General features: G+C 43.0%; 2 protein-coding genes across 2 annotated transcripts in view; both read right to left on the bottom strand.

Annotated features, from left to right (window-relative positions):
- LOC311203688 (uncharacterized protein) overlaps nt 1-20,569 on the bottom strand; it is a gene marked incomplete at its 5' end in the record, with an annotated part of 62,004 nt that overhangs the window by 11,276 nt on the left and 30,159 nt on the right. The window lies entirely within an intron of this gene.
- On the bottom strand, nt 1,251-20,126 carry LOC311203238 (protein PRRC1-like; the record flags this gene model as incomplete). Its single annotated transcript, XM_084277893.1, has 11 exons — nt 1,251-1,336; nt 1,949-2,012; nt 3,805-3,883; nt 5,301-5,359; nt 10,810-10,912; nt 11,262-11,365; nt 11,851-11,987; nt 13,234-13,336; nt 15,521-15,678; nt 16,617-17,003; nt 20,033-20,126. The coding sequence occupies 11 exons, from the start codon at nt 20,124-20,126 to the stop codon at nt 1,251-1,253; spliced, it is 1,374 nt and encodes a 457-aa protein (XP_084134019.1).

The following is a 20,569-nucleotide window of genomic DNA, read 5'->3' on the forward strand; positions in this document are numbered from 1 at the left end:
GGGCTCTTGTAAACCCAGGTAAGCAGTCACATAAGCCAGTAATATGGTGGCAGGGACCACTGCTGTGTACACACCGGGGGCATGTCTGGCTGCAGCGGTGTCCATAAATCCCAGGGGAACAGACTGGAATCAGAAAGAACAAACCGTCATTCCTTCCTACACTTTCTATACAGCCGTGAACTACTCTTCAGAGCACTTCCTGACTCTGAATTAGCGCTGCTTTCTAAATACACAAGGCTGGCAATGGCATCCTCATTATTCGTGCAGTTCAAGGCTTTACACTCACAAATGGAGATTTGCTCGTCTTCCTCTAAGGTTCACTATATCCCAGCTCTTAATGACTTAACTGACATTCTGTTACTTGTCAGGCCATGCTGACTTGGGTTGCATGTGAAATGCATCTCTAGTTTTTATGTTATACACATTTGGCTATACATAGTATGTCCTCTCCAACAAAAACAACTCCTAAGGCATATTTGAAGAAAAGTAATTTAAAAAGATAGACTGGATAGTTTTATCTGTAGAGGAGTATGGTCATCTTAGACCTTGACTTCTTACCTGTTTCCTAACTTGGAAAACAAATAGCCATTACTTCACTGAGAAAAACTTACCAATGTTTTCCAGTGATCCTTTAAGTACTCATGACATGATACAGCCAGCTACACATCACCTAACTTTTAGAGAACCTGAGACCAGAAATAGGAATTCACTTAATTCTTACGCGAAAGGCTGCTCTAATCCCTTCCGGTATTTTTTTCCTGATAAATTAGATTATGAGGTAGCTAAGCTACTCTAACATACTTTGTCGCACTTAGTTACTTCCTCTATTGTGACAAACCCTTTGCCTGCTACTCCACTCATTATGCATATACATATGTTCCACACCACCTTTCTTAATCCTACCTTCTAATGCTCTCTCTGCAATGTAACTTTATAGAGCAGCGATTTGAGGCCCTGTTATGAAAGTATTGCTCAGGAGTATTGCTCTGACGTGTGAAGTGTGGGAGGAGGATATTTCCATACACTGAGCAGAAAGCAAACTATGCTCTTTATGTCATGTGTGTCTAGACATCACCAATGTGTTGAAACTAGTCCGTTACACACGCTGTTGTGATGACATCATCCCGGGACAGATATTCCATTTTTTCTAGAATCACGCACAAAGTCTCTTTCCAGCAAAATCTTTTTCTTTTCCAAAGATGAAGATTGCACTGAAGCCAAAAGCAGTGTCTCCTTTCCAATACCTGAGGTCACGCAGTCAAGGTCTGTGCTACGCCTGAAGTCGTCATCTCCACCCAGGATAGTTCTATCACACCGGCCAGCTCATTTTTAGAACCTGTTACAAAAAGATGCTACATTTTTACTACGGACTTTCAAATCACAGAATCTACCTACTTTAACCTGGCTTCATTCGTTACCATACTTTTGGTCTCTGGAGATTTGTCTGCCCTAGTGTCTCACAAACTAGTCATCAATGGCACAATGACAATACTACTATTTTCTCATCATTCACTCCAATTACTTTTATTATTTTTGCAGCCTTGCCATTTCCCAGCGGTATCTGAGTGACTGATGGGAGGTCACACTGCGGCTTTTGGGACGACAATAAGGCCAAGAAGACTCCGCGCTCAGTTAGGTGAGTGCTGGCTGTGGCAGCCTCTCTCTCTTTCTGTGAGGACTCCTGTGGAGAGAGTCCACAGAGACTACTGACCCTTGAATACAAACAGGAAAGCTGAAGCTTGCAACGCTACAGTATCGCACGGAGACACAAAACTCCAGAACCCTCTGAGAGGGGCAAACTTAGAGCGTCAACTCCATCTTACAGAAGCTGGAAGAGTTTTCCCAACACTTACATAGACATTTAGGTGAGAACTCAAATCCCTTCCTGGAGATAAAAGGTTTGTGATAGCATGCCTTTCTGCAGAGTTTCATCATGTTTTCAAATTACCTTGCTCTTCATAGACAACAGCGTCAAACACAAATTCTAATGGATAACCAAATACAAATACTTCCTAATACCACAAGGAAAATGCCAGAGAAACCTTGCAGAAAAGTGCAACAATTTTCATGCAGAACAAAATATGTGCAGAGACACTTGAGTTCTCAAGTTTGAAAAACCTAAGTGGAAGCACAGCTTCTGCACAACTGATCCTCTTTTTGGCTGCCAGAGCCAAGCTTTCTGGGTTCCTGCACGCAAGGCTTTACGTACCAGAGCTGCCAGCACAGCCCTGCATATTTACAGCTCTTCACCACTTCCTGAGGAATGGTTCTGTGAAGGCGCGCAAGGTTTCAGATTGACCCGTCTACTCTCCTACTCCCAGTTTGCCTGTGGATCCCACACTCAACAACATTTCCATACCTGTGAATCACGGATGGAACAAAACAGCCACAGAACTGGCCCCTGTCTCCTTCCAGCCCCACACAGGCCTCCTATAGAGCAGAGAGTTTAGTTAAAAACTGGAGCTTCTAAGAATTTCCTAGAAAACCAAACTCTATCACTGGAAAAGATGGAGCCAGTTTTTCAGAGAAAGAGTTCATGTTTTGACTACAAAATGTAATAAAAAACAGTTATGGAATAAAACAAATCAGGTTTGACTTTTACCATTTTAAAAAACTTTGAAATTAGGTATTTTGATTGCTCTCCCCAAGCACAAATTCCAATGTGCAGCAGACCTGATGCAGCAGACCTGATGCAGCAATGTCATGTCAGTGCAATGAATTCTAACTTTGCAGTTCTCAATGTCAGCGTGACGGCATCAGAGCCCTAAAAGGAAGGCAAAGACCTGTCTGTCACTGCACTCTTCGGAGTGCCTTCTCACAGCTGACTAAGAATGAAGGCAACTTCTCCGTTCATATTGTACCAGAGATAGAAGATAATTTAACTAAAATTATGTTGTTTGATGTTAAGTATCTATTTCTGGCACATTCTTTCCTCTCATAGTTTTTTCTGCTTTAACAGAAGCACTCTGGAGAGCATTTGATGCCAACGGGGAAAAATTTGGGTCTGTGTTTTTCAACAAATTCTAAAGGAGCTGGAGAAAAGTCTGAGGCTCGACTTTAAAGCATGAAAGCAGGAAGAGTTTTTCATCTGTGCATCATAACTGTGTGTTTTCTGCACTTCAGTGTGTTGCACTGCAGAGTTCATCCCAAAGATTTGTTGGCGCGTGTCCCTAATCTTCAACCCAGTTGTCTATGAGCTACCAGGAGCAGTCCTCCTTGGAGACTTATCCCCCCGACAAAATTCAGTGCAAAATCTGGTGAAATTATGAAACTACCTGGCAAGGGAATTCACATTTTTCTCCTCTCCAGCCTGGAGCACAGGTACAGGTTCCATCCAGAGCACTGCAAGCCCCTCTGTTAAGGCACTGGCAAGTTAAGTTACAGCCAAGCCCCCAGGTACCTCTGGGACAATTTATTGAGCAATCTACACCATGCCAACCTGCCAAAAAGAAGAATTTCAAGTGACAAATTAATCCAAGATTTCCCCCATTCCTCTCTGAGGACGTGTTTCATCCTGCCTATCAGGCAGCATCTTTCGGAGATGTGCAATCCCAGGGTACCACTAGCTACAAGTTAGTAGAAGCAGTTTCAGACGAGGACTTGTCCACGTTGGAACAAGGGTGGTGAAGGGCACCTCCTGACATCTCTGCACAGCACACATTTGCAGATGGGTGCCACCATGCAATAGCAACTCGGGGGAGATCGGCAAGGAAAACACAGACACCTTGAAATTTCACTGCCAAGCACCAGAGGATACTGAAGGTTTAAGGCATGGGCCAAAAAAGCAAGGACTATATTCCCTACATTCAAGCTGCTGCTGTCGTCATTCTTCCGCCAGTACTGAACAGATGGAGTTCTGCAATACAGTTTAGAAACTAAAATCCTAGACACAAAACAGAAGGAAACATAGCAGCAGTGCCTAAGTTGCATTTCTCCAAGGATACATGGAAGACCTTCTAGATTATTTCTGCACTTCTCTCCAGATGCAAAAAAGACTGTAATGGGAAATGGTTCTAAAATGCACCCTTCACTGCTGATTATGCTGGGTAGCAATGATTTGCAGACTGCACGCTGGATGGAGAGAAATGGAAATGGATTTTTAAAAATGTGACCATCTGATACAATAGAAACGGCAGGAGACAGTCCGACGTGACCATCAGCAGTGACACAAGCCAAGGTTCTAATTTTGTAGATACAGTATCAGCCCCTGACAAATTTAGTGGCTGTCTTCCGGTGTAACTAACACTTCTCTCCCACTCTCAAGCGTTGTGCATTTTTAGACAGGGAGTCCTACCACGCAGGCTTGGCATGGAATTTGCTTGGGAGCATTCAACAGTCTCCCCTCTCAGCAATCCCCCATCAGAGCTGAAGGACGCTGGACTACAAACCCTTCCTTACAGCAGAAGTGACAAAGAGAAAGGTGTATTGGAAGAGTGGATCTTTAAGGGAGGTGAGTAGCATAGTTTTGGGTTGAACGTCGACACCACGTGAAAAGATTTCTACGAAACCAGTGCTGGAGGATGTCTGAGATATCTGGTGATATGGCCTTCAGGGTGCTCTGCTTTTTATTAAGGGAGTACCACAAGCAGCACCCTGAATTACACAAAAACAGAGTCTAAAAACTATTCAGACAATAGAACTAGTACATTCTGTAGACTGACTCAGGTGCTACAAAAGCCAGAGAACATGCCTGTTCCAGGCTGTCACTAAGGTATCTGAAATTTCATGGCGAGGGACTCCTTCATGCTCTTTAAGTCCACAGTAAGCATTACTTTCCTGTTAGTTGTTGGGAGAGCTCAGGTCACACAGCAAACACCACTTGGTTAGATCAATGGACAGTATCTTAAGTAATAAGGAAGCCCTTCACGAAACCAAATCTCGGTAAGACAGCAGGTTCATGGAACGTGGATGTCTACAGTATTTTTAGGAATTAATTTGACTGAAGTTTTCACAGTTGTTGTTCCTACAACAGTCACCCTGTAAATATCCAAAGCACAGGTAACCACAAATGCATGTAAAAGCTGCAGAATAATCCATCCTGAACTGCAAAAACAAGTGTCTTGCTCTAGATTTTCTCTGGATGGAACATCAGGAGCTGCTGCAGCAAGATAATGACTGAAACCATCATTCCTCCCTTTATTTACACCTCACAAGGACATCCTCGTACTTAGCACTGTCTTATAAAGTCACTATCTTTTCTTTCCTGAAATGCCTTCACTTCAGTGCTGAGAACCAATCCCAGATTTGCCTCAGAATCTTAGACAACGCCCAGTATTATTTATGTACCTAAATACCGTTACCTTTCTTTTCCTGTGGTGGAGAAAGGACACTCGGGCACCATGAAGAACTTGGCACTCAACTAAAGCCAATGGAGTTGAAAATGTACTGCGAAAGAGAGACTTATTTACCTTAAATCCAGGGCCACAGGTGCATTTTCCAGTCACACTATTGCAGTCAGCACCATTTTGGCAGCTGCGGATCTGCTGACATGACTCGCCATAGAATCCTGGAGAACACGTCTCGTTGCAGTAGAGCCCCGACCAGCCAGGCTTGCAGGAGCATTCCCCAGACACAGGGTGACAGCTGCCAGGAGGGGATGGAAGGATAAGTAATTCAGGACTAAAAATGACAATCTACAACTGAACAGTTCTTGAGATCTAAATTAGAACGTATTTATAAAACTACTAGTACTGGCATTTTAAGACATACATCACTGTCCTGTAAATAGATGTAGGAAGCTGTAATACTTTTGAAGGATTTTGATGGGTTTTCATGAAGTCAGACTAATTGGCAGTAAGATTTATACATTAAGAAAGGGAGCCTATATATATATGTATGCACATATCCCTCAGAGAAAGCAAGAGACAAAAGAAAGGCCACCAGAACGTGTCCTGAAAAAACCCTAATCCCAGCCTAACTATACCAAATTAGTTGGTGATGCAGAATGACCTCCCACAGTCTTATTTACAAATGTGAAGCAGGGGTGGAAGATCACCAGAAAGAGCTTACAAGACAAAAGGAAAAACCCTTGTAGAAAAGTACGTAGCTACAGTGAGCTCTTTTTACACCAGGTGTCACGTGAGTAAAGACATGCCAAAACCAGCCTGAAATGCTGCAATTCCTACATTTTGTACATTCCTGTACAAAACAAGGCGCTAATGTTGACAAAGGCAGACAGAGGCCTTTTTCGCTTCTTCCTGCAAACTGCATCTTCAGAATGACAAGTTTCTGTAAACCCCCCAACCTGTGATGGGAAGTGGCAGGGACGTATGGATCTGCTCATACCAGGTCACAGCGCTGTTGCTGTACCCCACTGAGGAAACGGGGTTTATATGGCCTTAGTCTCAGCCAGCCAGTGCTCACTCTCTGTTTTCTCTTGACTGTTGAGTACCAAGGGAAAAATGGATACTTTCACCTGGTCACAGAGAACAGAGGGCTGGGTTCAATACACACTCCAGCTCAAATCCTTGCATATCTACCAAAAGAGGCAATGGACAAGAACCATTTCTGAAAAAACTCTTTGCATAAGAGGCTTGTTACCTGCTGCTGCTCTCTGGACCCCTGGAAAATAATAGAACCTCCCAGGTATACCTATATCTAACCCTTCACGAAGCATAGAGGCTGACAAGCATGAGGATTGGCTGGAGCTGCCATCAACTGACCACATCTATTGATTTCAGTTATTTTGCACTTACAGCACACCAGAACGTGCAAGGGATATATGATCTATCCTGCCTACACACAGTGAGCAATGTAATGATCTACCCACCTGGTAAATAGAGACAAAGGTCCCACTTTGTCATAATATTTATTTGGCGGGTAAGCAACCAAATAAATACAGCAATGAATATTAAGATCACATATAGCTGCAAGCACTGTCATTGGGAAGCTCTTTTGGGCTGAGAGTTTCCTGATCCAGTTAGGGAATACCAGATTCTCTCACAAGTCCTTCGCTGCTTCAGATTGCATGAAAGTACTAGAAAAATCAGGAAATCTTTCTTTTCAGATTTCTATCTTCTCTACAGAAGAACAGGTTCAAGGGTGTAAAGCCTACCTCCAGGTAGTGGGCCTGTGCCAGGGACATCTTTTATCACACTTGAGACCATAAATTCCTTCAGGACAAAGCCTTGTTTCACACTGCTCTCCAGTGTATCCTGCTTCACAGAGACAGGCACCACCAATATGGTAGCATTTCCCACCATTCATACACTTGCAGGGCTCAGCACACTGCACCCCGTACGTCCCCACTGGACACTCCTCTTGGCACATATGAGAAAAACAAAGAAAAAAGTGGGTTAGTTCCCATCAAATACAGCTTTGGGACATTCCAGGGAAATCGAGTTTATGAGCAATCTCTATACGGCTCTAAAAAGCCTCTGAAGTGGAGCAGTGATTTATAGAAATTCATGTTTCAAGTACTTTATGTCAGAATTTGTAACTTTTAGAAGTAAACTGGATTCTCCACTTAGCAATAGCGTGAACAGCCAGCAGATTTCTGTGCCCCTGTAGATGCTCAGGGCCTGGCAGTCCTCTGGCAATCACGCTCAGCAGTCTCTGATGAGAACCTTTTCTAACTGTGTTTTCCAAACACACTATGTTTGACACAAGGCACGGCAAAATGTAATAGAAGTCACAAGAGCCTTCTGACTGAGGTCAAAGGGGTATATGTGTTCATATCATGCCTCCGCAGTACTGGCCTCAATCCCTTACTCGTATCCAAGTGTCGAGGTATTTGCAACTCTGCCCTGAGGGGAGCAATAAAATCCCCATTACTTCAAAGGTGCAGCGTAATAATAGAGCTAATAACCCCCTACAAATGTTTCCCAGTGAAGTTACACAAATCAGCTGTGAATGGATTGTCTCCCAATGACCATCTGGAATTCCAGCACTGCAACTCCACTTACTTTTTAAACATCATCTTCATGACCTTCTGAAACACTGTCTTCCTGGTGAGGACAGTGTTGTCTCAGCCAAAAGGTTTTAGGCAAAACGGGAATTTAAAGTCGATTCTCCCAAGTTAACTCCGATCATGTAGAAATTGTTACCGATGTAGGAAAAGTTAAGGGTTCAGAGTGCAAAGTACATGACACTTCACGTACCCTTCACGGTACCTTCTGAGATTACAGTAACCAGGATGGCATCTCTTCATGGACCAAGAATTTAGAAGAAGAGGACCCTGCAAAGTATTCTGCCCCTTTTGTAAGTGCATATAACACAAATCTAGCCTTGCAATAGCATCAAGAAATGACGTCTCCTTAACTCCCCTGTACTGATTTTAATGCCAAGTTGTACCCCGCTTTGTGAATCATGCGGGTGCTAATTACAAGGCCTCACCAAGTCTCTGAACCATGAGGAAAAACACGTCTTTATGGTGACGGTGAATGAAAGGTGGGTAAGGAAGTTTCACACCACCGATCGGCTACATCTGACTGTAATAAAAAAGGCACGCTTGATGTGCTGGGTGTACGTGCTGGTGTTTTAGGCCTGGCACCCTGTTCTGACCAGAACTGAAATGAACACCTCGACTCTGCGTGTGATTAGCTCTTTTCACACCAGGGGGTTTTTGATCATGGGATGGTTTATTTGGCACTGGGATTCCTGGCGGCAGATGGGGTCCACCTGTCCCAAAGGGGAACAAGGATCCTAGCCCAGCAGTTGGCAGGGCTTGTGGAGTGGGCTTTAAACTAGGTCTGAAGGGGGAAGGGAATAAAACCAGGCTAGCGGGAAAAGAGTGTCAGAGTCAGGGGTGGGAGTCTACTGTGGACTGCCCAGCCAGAACAACAACAACATTGATGAGTTATTCTTCAAGGGACTAAGAGCCACCTCTAGATCCCCTGTCCGTGTCCTTATGGGGGTTTCAACTGGCCAGATGTTAGCTGGGAACACCACCACAGCTAATACAAACAGGTCCAGGAGAGTCCTAAAGCAACTAGATGCGAACTTCCTTGTTCAGGTATTGAGGGAGCCAACGAAGAAAGGTGCCCTCCTAGATCTCTTGCTCATCCACAAAGAAGGACTTGGGGGGAAGTAGAAGTAGGTGGACTTCTTGGCCACAGAGTAGTGGAATTCAAAATCTTTGTTGAAAGAAGGGAAACTGCCTCCAAAACTTCAACACTAGATACAGGGAGAGCAGATTTTGGACTGCTCAGGAAAGTAGCTGGTAAGGTCCCCTGGGAAACTGCTTTTGAAAGTCCATCAATGCTGGCCACTTTTTAAGTACCACCTCCTAAAAGCACAGGAATAGGCAACTCCAAAACATTAGAAATCAAGCAGGTGGGGCAGGAGGCTGAGCAGGGACGTTCCTCTAGAGCTCAGCAGAAAAAGAAAGTGGAAGCAAGATCAGGAAATGTGCGGGGATTACGGGGACACTCTTCACCTTTGCAGGGAGAAAATGTGTGTGGCCAAAGCTTAGAGAGAGCCGAGGCTGGACAATACTGTGGTAGACAGTCTGGGGTCTTCAAATACAGTAACAACAAGAGGAGGACCAGAGAGAACATTGGTCTGTTGCTAGATGAGAACGGTCACATTACTAACAGGGACACAGAGAAAGAAAAGGAGTTTAACACCTTCACTGCCTCTGTCTTCAACAGAGTCGATGGGCTTTGGGACTCCAGATGCCTCAAGTTGGAGGCCCATGACTGCAGTAAACTCCTAGCGAATTCTGACCATTCAGTGACGTGCTCTGACCTGGCTGGCCCTGTGTGGAGCCAGGACTTGGAGTTGATGATCTTCATGGGTCCCTTCCAACTCAGGAGATTGTATGATTCTGTGAGTAGTTTTTGCATAAGAACTTGGTTTTGGACTGGTTTTATAGAAGCCTAAATATCTTGCATTCAAGAAAAACCCACTCTGATTCTGGAAGAGACAGGCATAATGGGAATAAGGGTAACAACTGCTGCCCAATGACTCACTGCCACACCATGCACAACTCAACTGAAAAATGTACCAGCAACACCAGGAAAAATTTAACTCTGAAAAGTATGAAAGCAAGCAGTGTTTTTCTGTTGAAGTATATACAAGCACAGTTCTCTTTCAACAGGAGAGTAGAATTTGATCTAATGCAAGTTAAAAGGCTTGCAGTTGTACTGCATGCTGTCTGTTTGCTGGTGGTTAACAACATAAATATGAAGGCTCTATGAGCTTTATTAAAGACTGAGTGGCAAGATCTCAAAATAGACACTTGTTCCTAAATGACGTGCCAGATACTTTGCTCAATTGCTAACGTGCTCACACAGACACCTCACTGGTGATGCCATTTTGTTGGCATTAGATGACACTCAAACACATCTGGGAAGTAAGCTAAAGAAAGGAAAATGAGCCTTTGGACGGGTAAGAGTGCTTACTGCACCTCCTAGGTGCACTTGCTTAGTGCATTACTTGAGCTACAAGACCTCCTTCTGCACCTAAGGAAGAGTGAGGATTCTTATCTATCTAAACATTTGTGAGTCATGGAATCAGATTGATGACAACAATTCAATAATTAAAGCTGTACTTCCTTTTCTGAGGGAGTACTTTGAGGTTATTTTTTCCTTGGTTAACTTATTCTTGGAATATTTCTTCTTCTTTAACAAGAATTAAAATCAGCGGCTCAAGTGCCATGTACTGCAGAATGAAGACTCCCAAGGAAGAACTGCTTTTCTACAAAGGCCTGAAGATTTTTAGGCAATGCATGACTGAAAAATATTTTTGATCCTCATTTTATAAACTAAGAAATTCAAGTGTAGCTACTACCAGTAAGAGCTGACATCATAAATTAAATCTTAAATCCTAAGTCTTAATCCAACATTAATAAGAAAACAGAAAACTCGCCTGCTGAACATATTGCAAAGGCACTGGTGTTGCTTGGGTAAAAGCTTCCAGATGAATTCCATGAATTGGATCCTCGATAATCAGACATCCAATGTCAAACCACCTGCAATTACAGCCAAGTTAGAGTCTGTTGAAAAGCAACATGTTAGCCCTTGAATGATGACCGTTTTACAACCTCTAATACAACTGTAGTTAAAAATTTAACAATGACTTACATCAAGGCATCCCAGCATTTTTCAAATCAAATTTGCATGTATCAACTCATGTATATATAAAAAACTGAAGTGCCTGTGTTCCCTTGTAAAAAATTCTACGGCTCCGGTTGTTTCATGTATTTTATATGTGTCTACATATAAATGACATTTTATTCTTTAAAGCACTGGAAGCAAGACCCTTTGAGTCAATGAGAAACAGCCCTCTCCCCACCTCAGGGATATATTTCAAGTTCTCACTTGTCAGGAAGCAATTCCTCAATGAAGTTTTCTACCGATACAGCAGGCTGTTTTTCATGGATTACTCCAGTCCGGCGCAAGCTGTCTATTCTTTCTTGGGCTCCCTACATGGGAACATGATCTGTTAGACAACATTCTCTTTCAATCACATCATACAACACTCAGAGATGAGTGCAAAAAACCCCTGTGGAGCAGAATTTTCAAGTTAAACAGAAAACAGCGATTTAAAAAAATTACTCTTTTTATTCAACAGTAGAAAAACCAAAAAAGTCATGAAAAAGCACCATAGCCTTTCCCAAACAGGAATCTCAAACAGTAACACAAGCTATGATAAAACTCATGTTTGAAAAGCTGCACAATGAATTCCTACATACTAAATGTAAGAATGGAGCTGTTCAGGAAGATCCTTGGCAAGTGTTGATCAACCTGTCTTTCACCTACAGAATTAGTTGGGAGACAACCCAGTCTCAAAGGCTCTCTTAACTTCTGATTACATTTTTCCTATTCAATTTCTCATGTTTAGTTTTCATCCCAAAGTACTGTGCTAGTGACAGACTAAGAACAAATGCCTGATACACTTTCAAACTACAGTCATATCACAATGCATGCCAGATGTGATGGCAATCAACTGCTTTAGAAGAAAACGGACATAAATGTTCTTCACTGCTGTGACCGCGTTTGCACAAGAACCCCAAAAGCTATTCCAACAAGCAGCTTCAGAATGATCTAACGGAACAGGCGGCAAGTTACACCAAAAACAAGAAAAGGAGAAGTCTCCCAATGCCACAGACTGACATTCCCCTTAGGGAAAATCAGATTTTTCTGGGTCAATGCCCCATCCCTGGAAGTGCTTAAGGTCAGGCTCGATGTGGCTTTGAGCAGTGTGGTCTAGTGCAGAGAGTTTCAGCCCCCTCTGCTGAGGACAATTTGTAAGGTCACTTCCAAACCAAACCACTCTCTCATCCTACGTTTCCATTGCCCTTCTCTGTGCTGGAGGTACTTTAGTACTTACTTTTAAACCTGCAGCGTAGCCCACAGGTTGTACTTTAGTAACACACAAAATTGTGACTACCACAATGCTGCTCCTTCCTATTCATTTTAAAGCTCTAACTGAGATACTATGCTTTTCATTCCAGGCTCAATGCTCAGCAATACTTCACAGAATCACAGAATCATACGACTGGAAGAGACCTTTGTAGATCATCAACCCTTTCAGTAAACATTTCTTTCTAATATCCAATCTAAACCTCTGCTGGCGCAGCTTTGTGCCATTTCCCCTTCTCCTATCTCCTCTCACCTGGCTGAAGAGACCATTGCCCACCTCCCCACAACCTCCCTTCCTCTAGTTGAGACTTTATTAGACTGTTTTAGCCTTTTCAATGTTCTTCCCAAGTGTTTCAGGAACTGCTTCAAGTTTGCTGAGCTTCCTAAAATAGTATAAATACTGTTGGGCTAGAAAAGCAGAACAGCTGAAAGTCAGAAGAAAGCCTCAAAAGCGATGTAAACACCGTTGTGAGCACGCTTACCTTTCGGCTTGTCGACCCTCAGTGCGATACCTTACACACCAGGATTTAATCACCAGATCCAACAGAACACATACAGCATATTTTAAACTCAATTCCATATCACTCCCTCAAACAGAGAAACAGGGAGGGAAAAAAGTATGTGACTTCCAGATTACAGACAAGGACTTGTCACCGTTTTGTTCTCTGTAACTTGCTCATCTCTCACAACCTGAACTGAAGGGTATTACTATGCTACTACCTAAACTACAGCAGAATACACAAGTAAATGAACCTTAAGACGCACATAAAAAAATCAGCCTGCAGAGTGAGAGTCTCACTGGACAACGCACCTGAGAAATCACCACGTAACTGTGACAGAATTAACACACTCTCCAGATAAACTTCAAGTGCTGTTACATTAATCTAACATTCTATGCATTACTTAATGGTTTGTCACAAATACTTACTGATATATGGAACCATGCCAGGGTCCAGCGGTGTAATCATGGTCTCCACTGAATGTTTGGGTTTATCAAGAACAGACTTCACCATGGGATTCTCAGCTACACCCTAAACATAAGCAAACAGACTTCCATATTATTTTCTCGTTTTTCCCCAAGAAACTCACAATAGCACAGTTAAAAACCAACCAAACAAAACCCAAGTATTAAGCTGCTTCGTGGTCTTCTTACCACATTTACACTTTGTAATGCCTGGTGCATCTCACTCGCCAGCACAAATGCTGCAAGACGTGACTAGGAGTGCGTGACTTTTCGGATACAGCAAAGGCCAAATATCATCACCGCCATCCTCTCACGCACCAATGCAGAAACAGGCCTGCCAGTGATGGTGGGCAACACACTTGATTTCCTCCTATTCTGGGACGGGAAGTCTTGAACATTTAACAAATACTAATTACAGCTATCATCAGACTCGGTAGCTAGACTCAAACTGTGACAACTCCAACTGAAGAGCCTCTTTTTTATGACCTTACAGACAAGAGGACCTATTTTTGAATGGCCCATTACTAACAAATATTTTTACAGCTGAAATTGAGCTGAAATTCCTCAATTTATAAGTAGATTCTAAACAACGCTGAAAAAACGCTCTATCTTCTCCAGCCAAATCCCAGGTGGAGCTGCTGACAGACCTAAAAGTTCATTAAATGTAAGCACAAACACTGACAGGGTCTTGCTGGCCTATTATCTACCTTGAGGGACATCTAAAAGAATGGTGTTGGATTTCTGAAGAACAGCAGAGCAAAAAAGGTAGTTCAATCGATTTCAAGAGCAGAAACAGAGATAACTGCAGCACTGCCATGTATGCACTTCAACAGAGAATCCAGCTTGCATTTCTGCAACAACTGACAGTTAAGCCTCACAGATTCTGTCTGATGTTTAAAAACCTGACTCTGACGTGTGCTTCCACACATCCAACACTTGACAGCTTCAGTACAACTAATGATTCCTCATTCTTCCACCTAGGAAATTCTCAGAGGTCATGGAAAACACAGAGCACGTACAACATTTAATACTCCAATCAAAGAATCTACATTTGGGTTGAAGTCAATCATACACATTCTCCAGAAACAGACATAGGTCACTTGCTGGATCCTACTGGTATACAGGCAACAATAACGTGGATGAGATTGGCTTTTCAACTAATTCACTACTGCCCTTTCAAACGGGCTACAAAATCATGTCACAAGGAAAACCTTCTCTTCTGGAACACTACCTTCTATCGCAAAAAAGCAAGAGGAATATGGTGACTGGAAGACATTTCTACTTGAAGACCAAAGAAGCTGTCTTTTTATGATTATAAGACACGTGCCCTAGAAAAAAGCAGCACGACAACTCTGCTCTCACCATACTGATGGACGATTAATCTTGCTCTTTAAGACTGTAGCACTGTCAAGATCACTGGAGTAAAGGGGGGCTCCCTCTGCCACATCACACACAACTCATTCTTCCAGATTTTCTTCTTCAAAAGGCTTTGAAAGCCCCTCCAAAAGTCTCCAGTCCCACTGGGACGTCAATCTTGATTCTTCCTTCCGATTTACTATCGCACAGTACAGATAGTAGTGTTGCTCCTGAAGGCAGCTCAGAGCTCACACACAGTCCCTGCATCTTTCTGCCACAGCCTTCACGACGCTACTCAGATGTAGCATGTCACAGCTCCAAAAAGGTTACAGGCTCATGAGATGCTGTCAGTTGTTGCTGCTTATTTCCTCTCTACGATTAGATCGCACCACAAGGATTATCTGTTCTGCATTATACACTCCGTGCCCTCTAGCGGAATAGAAAAATCCTACAAAATACCACAGACACCTCTTAAGAAACCCCTCCTCAGTGGAAGAAACACTTATTTGCCTCTCCCTGAGGAGACTTGTTTGGTTTAGAACAGGCAGGACTTGCATCCCCTAAAAAAACAATTCAGTTCATTAGGAAATGATAAAAAAACCCAGGATGTGCAAAGAATCAAAGAGGTTCTGACATTTCCCATGATTTAAGAGCATGTGACAAAACCTCTCAGGTAGAAGGATCTCCCTGTCACGAGCACCTAGACGCCAGCATTTATGTAGTCATTCCTCTTCTGGAAAGGAAAGAAGCACAGTTTCAGCAAAAAACAGCCACCTTGCAAATGAGGACAGAGGAAAGACAGGACCTAGAGCAACATGCCCTTAAAAGTTGTATCTTGTTAGAGACAACAAAAAATGGTAGTTCCTCCTGAAAGGTAACATACAAAACCACAGAGCTTTATAAACCCCCACAGCCCTCCAGCAGGTGTTCCACCTTGGGCAGTAGCTACTCTGGGGTCTTCAAGCTCCTCAGGAAAAGTGATTGCAGAACCAGTTCCAGGAGCCAAAGGGGAAGAGAAAGTTGCTTGCTGAGTAATAGGATCTGCGAAGACACCTAGGAAGAGGGAAAAACAAGACACAAGTACTGCGTTTCATTTCTTATGCCGTAGCAACATGCAATTGTTTTACAGGAAAATGAACAGGAAGAATAGAATAATACTGGGCTGATTCCTTTCATTTCTTGAAGGCCCCAGAACAATCCTGCTTGTTAGAGTTTAGCAGAGGCAACTACTGTGAATAAGTTCAACAATATCTGCTCATAGAACCGAGCCTACCTGCACCTGATGTGTAAAATTAAACAAAGACATGTTAGCTTAAGAGTGGTGCTTTTTATTGTCTTCAAATTTCCATAGGTCTTTCTGGACAGACTGCTTAAAAGACATGTCACAAACAATGGTTAAAGCCTGGCCCAACTGCAGCTGAAGAGCTAAGTTTCCATTAGGCTAGTAGAAAATCACCTCAGTTCAGCAACTACAGCACTCGCTTGCATGGCAGGCAAGTATTTTTCACTGTCCTGATGCAATTTAGTAGCCAGAAGCAAGAAAAGAGAAGCTACTCTCATGTGACGGACGACTTCTTACAGATAGCGAGCTTCTCAGAACAAAAACTTGCCCATTAGGAGATTACAGCCTGAGATACCTTACCATTCCGTGGAAATACAATGGCTGAAATTGCCTCTGAGCTGAACAGCAGCAACACAGAAATAAATGGTCAGCTGGGCTTTCCTGGGCACATTTTAAAATACTGCTCTCAAACACTTTTCTGTGAGCCTGAGTGCTAGCAGAACTCTGTGGAAGAGGACTCTTGTCCTACACCGTGATCGTACTTCAAAGGCCATTCTCCATTCCTCCGAGCGCAGCTACTCAGTAATTAAGTGTCACAAGAATACTAAAGAAGCTGAACTTGTGGGACTCTAGCAGACTGCTGAAGTAGCCACCCAGGAGACCCCTCATCCTGTCTCACAAGCACAAAGGTCTATATACAAAAGGTTACCTGTGACGGGAGGTGCAGAGAATGATGGCATCAGTGGGCTCTGTGGTGCTCGACCAGCGTGGCCTCTGGTGATATCATACGTTGAAGACATGGAAAATCCTGAAATCGGGGGACCAGCAGGAGGTGCAGGAAGACCAGAGCCAGCAGTAGAGCTTAATGAAGGAGCTGTAGAGAACTGCGACACAGAGGTACTAGAAGACGAAGGGGCAACTGGAGGTCGGGCTGGAGTTAGAGGTGGCGCCATAGTAGAAACTGTTGCAGATGGCACAAGTGGAAAAGAAGATGAAGTCATCATAGGAGGAGGAAGTGGAGATGCTCCAGCTGCCAGAGGTGCTGAGCACTCAGGAGAAGATGACAGGCTTGGTGTAGCAAGGGGACTGGACAAAGCTAGGGGAAAAAAAGACAAATGGAATTTTAGAAACACCGAGCCTTCATCTCAGAGATTCAGGTATGTAATTGTTCAGCTAGTTTACAAGTAAGTTTTGACCAAGTCTGCTTTTCTCCTTTCAAAGGAAAAAAGTTTAGTTCTGCTTGAGTTTGCAACCACCACCAATTGCCCTCAATTTCTGGAGATAGTAGCCTGGAATCTCTTTTCTTCTCTGACCCTATTTATCACAGCTAAAAAGACGAGTCAACATTTGACTACCCATTTTGTAGCAGATGAAGTGGGCCTCAGAAATTTCCAGCTAGCACGCTTCTTCCTGCTTCATCCACAGGAATAACAAAGATGCAGGAAGTGTCCCTCTTTAGATTAAGAAATGCACTCAGGGGACCTGTGAGGCTGGGACTTACTGCAGAGGTACAGGTCTATGAGATGGGCTGAGCACCAGGCAGCCCTCTCTTCCCTGGCACCCAGCTACCCAGGCTCCTAAACCCTCTGCTTTCTGTGTTTCAGTCTGGCCCCCAGCTGATCCTTGGATAAGCCAATTTTGTTCTCTAAACCAAATTTAGACAGAAAATTAAGCCAGAGAAACAGAAAACACTGGTTTTTACAGCACTAAGCTGTTGGATCAGCTCAGATGTGAAACTGCACTCAGCCTAAACATTGATGACAGTCAAGTGACGTGCCAAGTAACCGTAAGGAGGTTGTTTCCAAACTTTATCACGCACACCAGTCAATAAAAAATGGAACATGCACACCCCCAACATAGCTACAAAATACTTACATGGGCCACTGTCCTAGTATATTCCATAGATTTTAAAACATACAGAACAGAAATATTAAAAGGATGAGATAAAGATCAAGAAACTCTTCTGCTCCCACTGAAAATTAGTATTTTAATAGTATATTCATAAAACAATATGTTATGTTATTAACGGTTAGCACAATATAGAATACCATTAATAATATTGTAGTGTGAGCAATGTCACTACAGAAGCCTCATTATTTTTACAATCTTGGGTTATCATCAGCAATTTGGAGGTCTGGTTCTATATTCCAATCATGGCTTTAATGGTTGTCACACCTGGAAAAGATGCCTTACAAAGACACACAGACCCAAATGAAAAGGTGTTGCTGGATGTGCTTACAAAACCATGCTATTTGTTTTCGTCTCCCAGCCATCAAGTATATGAAGGCTTATCTTGAAATTCAGCTAGCAAATGTTCATCTTCCTTGATGTCATTCAATTCTTCTGGAAAAATCATCAGAAGGTGTTGCACTTTGGTATTCCTAACAAATGGGCTCAAAATCCACCCAAACTAATTCATCTGGAAGATTTCTACATAGTTCAGGAAATTCTCTTTGCCAATTTACATGTACAGAGTGGAAAGGGTTTTTTGTGTGACACTTGCAATGATTTTGGCAACAGGAATGCATTGACAACGTAAACACTTTCAAATACCACTTTTCAAAACACCTTCTCAAACGCATGGCTTTCTTACAAAGAAGTAGATCACTCCTCCTTAAAACACCACCTTTATCTTGAAGGGACAAACTGTAAGTGTGTTTTGGGGTTTTTTTAAATAACTACTGGGTAGCACACTGCTGATGGCCACTTGTCATCACAGAAAATGTCAGCGAGTCTGCAAGTCTGTTTTGGTACAAGAAGAAAGCTGAAGCCATATTTAAATCCCTTGCCACAAGACAACCAGCAAACCTCTGTGCGATGCACAAAAGTTTCACGGTCACTTCCTCTACCATTACAAGGTGCAGCTAAAAACAACCCCTACTATTTAAAGAGAACTTCTATAAAATTAACCACACTGCTGGCATCCTGTAGCCCTTTGTGCACCAGCTCCACTTTCACTGCTGCAGTAACTTGCCTATGAATGAGGCGGTCAATAAATGTCATGGGTGGAAATAGATCGGTAACCTTATTCGAGAATCCATTTTTAGCCTAGTCAAAGCAATCACTCCATCAATGGTTACTCTGAGGCAGTCTTAATAAAAACATGGCTTTTATTAAAGAAATCATTCACTGTTGAGGATGCAGCTTCTCCAGCACAGCCCTCCTTCAGCATTTGACAATAAAGTTGTTCTTTCTGTATTTCATTACTGAAACAGAATTTAGCAAAAACCATAAGCAGAAACACGTTAGGAACATCTGTACAGCAAACCTTCCATACTGTGATCTGTTCTCACGCTTGTTTCTTATAATCATCAGCAATGTTTTCTATGTCTCCTTCCAACAGAATTTCCTGACAAATCCATTTGTCAACATATTGTTTGCATTTAATATTACAGACATTTTTACCATGTCAGGAAAAACAAGTGATGCCCCAAAGAATATACATTTGTCTCTTCTCTGGTGGTTTCTGAAATATATGCCAAGAAGTATATTCGATATCAGTAAAGCTTGATTTTTCTGCTTTTTTTAGATAAAAGAACTATTAAGGAATGCTCTGGTATTTTCTTCCTGCACCCAATGGATCACCCAGCACATCCTCCTGGGGCTAAGAGCGCTCCACTCGGGAGTCCACGGCACTAGTGTGACTCGAGGTAATGTTACCAGATGTGTCAGAAAACTGAGCATTCGGTAGTCAAGCACATGGGGTTCAGACTCTGGAAAAATCAGATTCAGTGCTCTGATTACCACCCACAACAGTAAAATCCAAGTGATCGTCCACGTTTCTCACTATCCCCCACAAGACTGTAGACTTGTTTGAACTCCCTTCTGTGCTGCTCATCTCACTGTGCACTGTACTGGCCAGTATTCCCTGTCCCCACGCCCCTAAAAACCCTAAGTGCATCCACATGACTTCATCAAAAAGTTTCAAGAATAAAAAAAACATTTACACTACTCTCTGTCAGATGTATGCCATACTGCCATGAGAAAGAAACAAATTCTTCCCATCAGCCTGGAGAAGAGCTCTCTAGGTTGATCCCAACACCTCTGGATGAACTGCTGTGCTTTAAAAAGACATGAATAAATATCACTGAGTTTCTGAGGAAGTTTCTGTACCTAATGACCTACCTGTAGCAGCAGTGGTAGCAGCTGTAGTCTCCCCTGCTGTGTTTGGTGGGGGCGTACCGGGTGGAGTTGTCTCTATTCCACTCTCTTCCATCATTTTCCTTCAGCTACAGAAAGCTGTAAGACAAAAAGAAAGGAAAATAAAGAAAAAGCTTATCTTGAGAAATAGGGATAGTGTTTGCTGCAATACTGAGCTGTAGTAACTCCAAGAAGGACCTGTTCTTTTCAGAGCTGATGCATGACAGGATGCAAAAGGTGGCAAGAAGCAAGACAGAGAACGAAGTCTCCCCCTTCTGCCCGTAAAGAACCACAACTACCCCTGAAGTTGGAGCCCTCTCCAGCTTAAGCACTGCCCCAGATGCTCTCGACCCACCATCAAACTGACTGCAAGCACTTTCTCCAACACCAGGCATAGTGGCAGAGCTTGCAAGGGCCTAGGGCTCCAGACTCCGTGACCTGAACTCTATGACCCTGTCTGCTTAAAGGAGAAGCTAAAGAAACCTCCAGACACGCCACAAGAAACCAGGGAAATTTACTTCC

This window comes from Gallinula chloropus (assembly GCF_964237585.1).
Source record: "Gallinula chloropus genome assembly, chromosome: Z".
In the NCBI taxonomy this organism is placed as follows: domain Eukaryota; kingdom Metazoa; phylum Chordata; class Aves; order Gruiformes; family Rallidae; genus Gallinula; species Gallinula chloropus.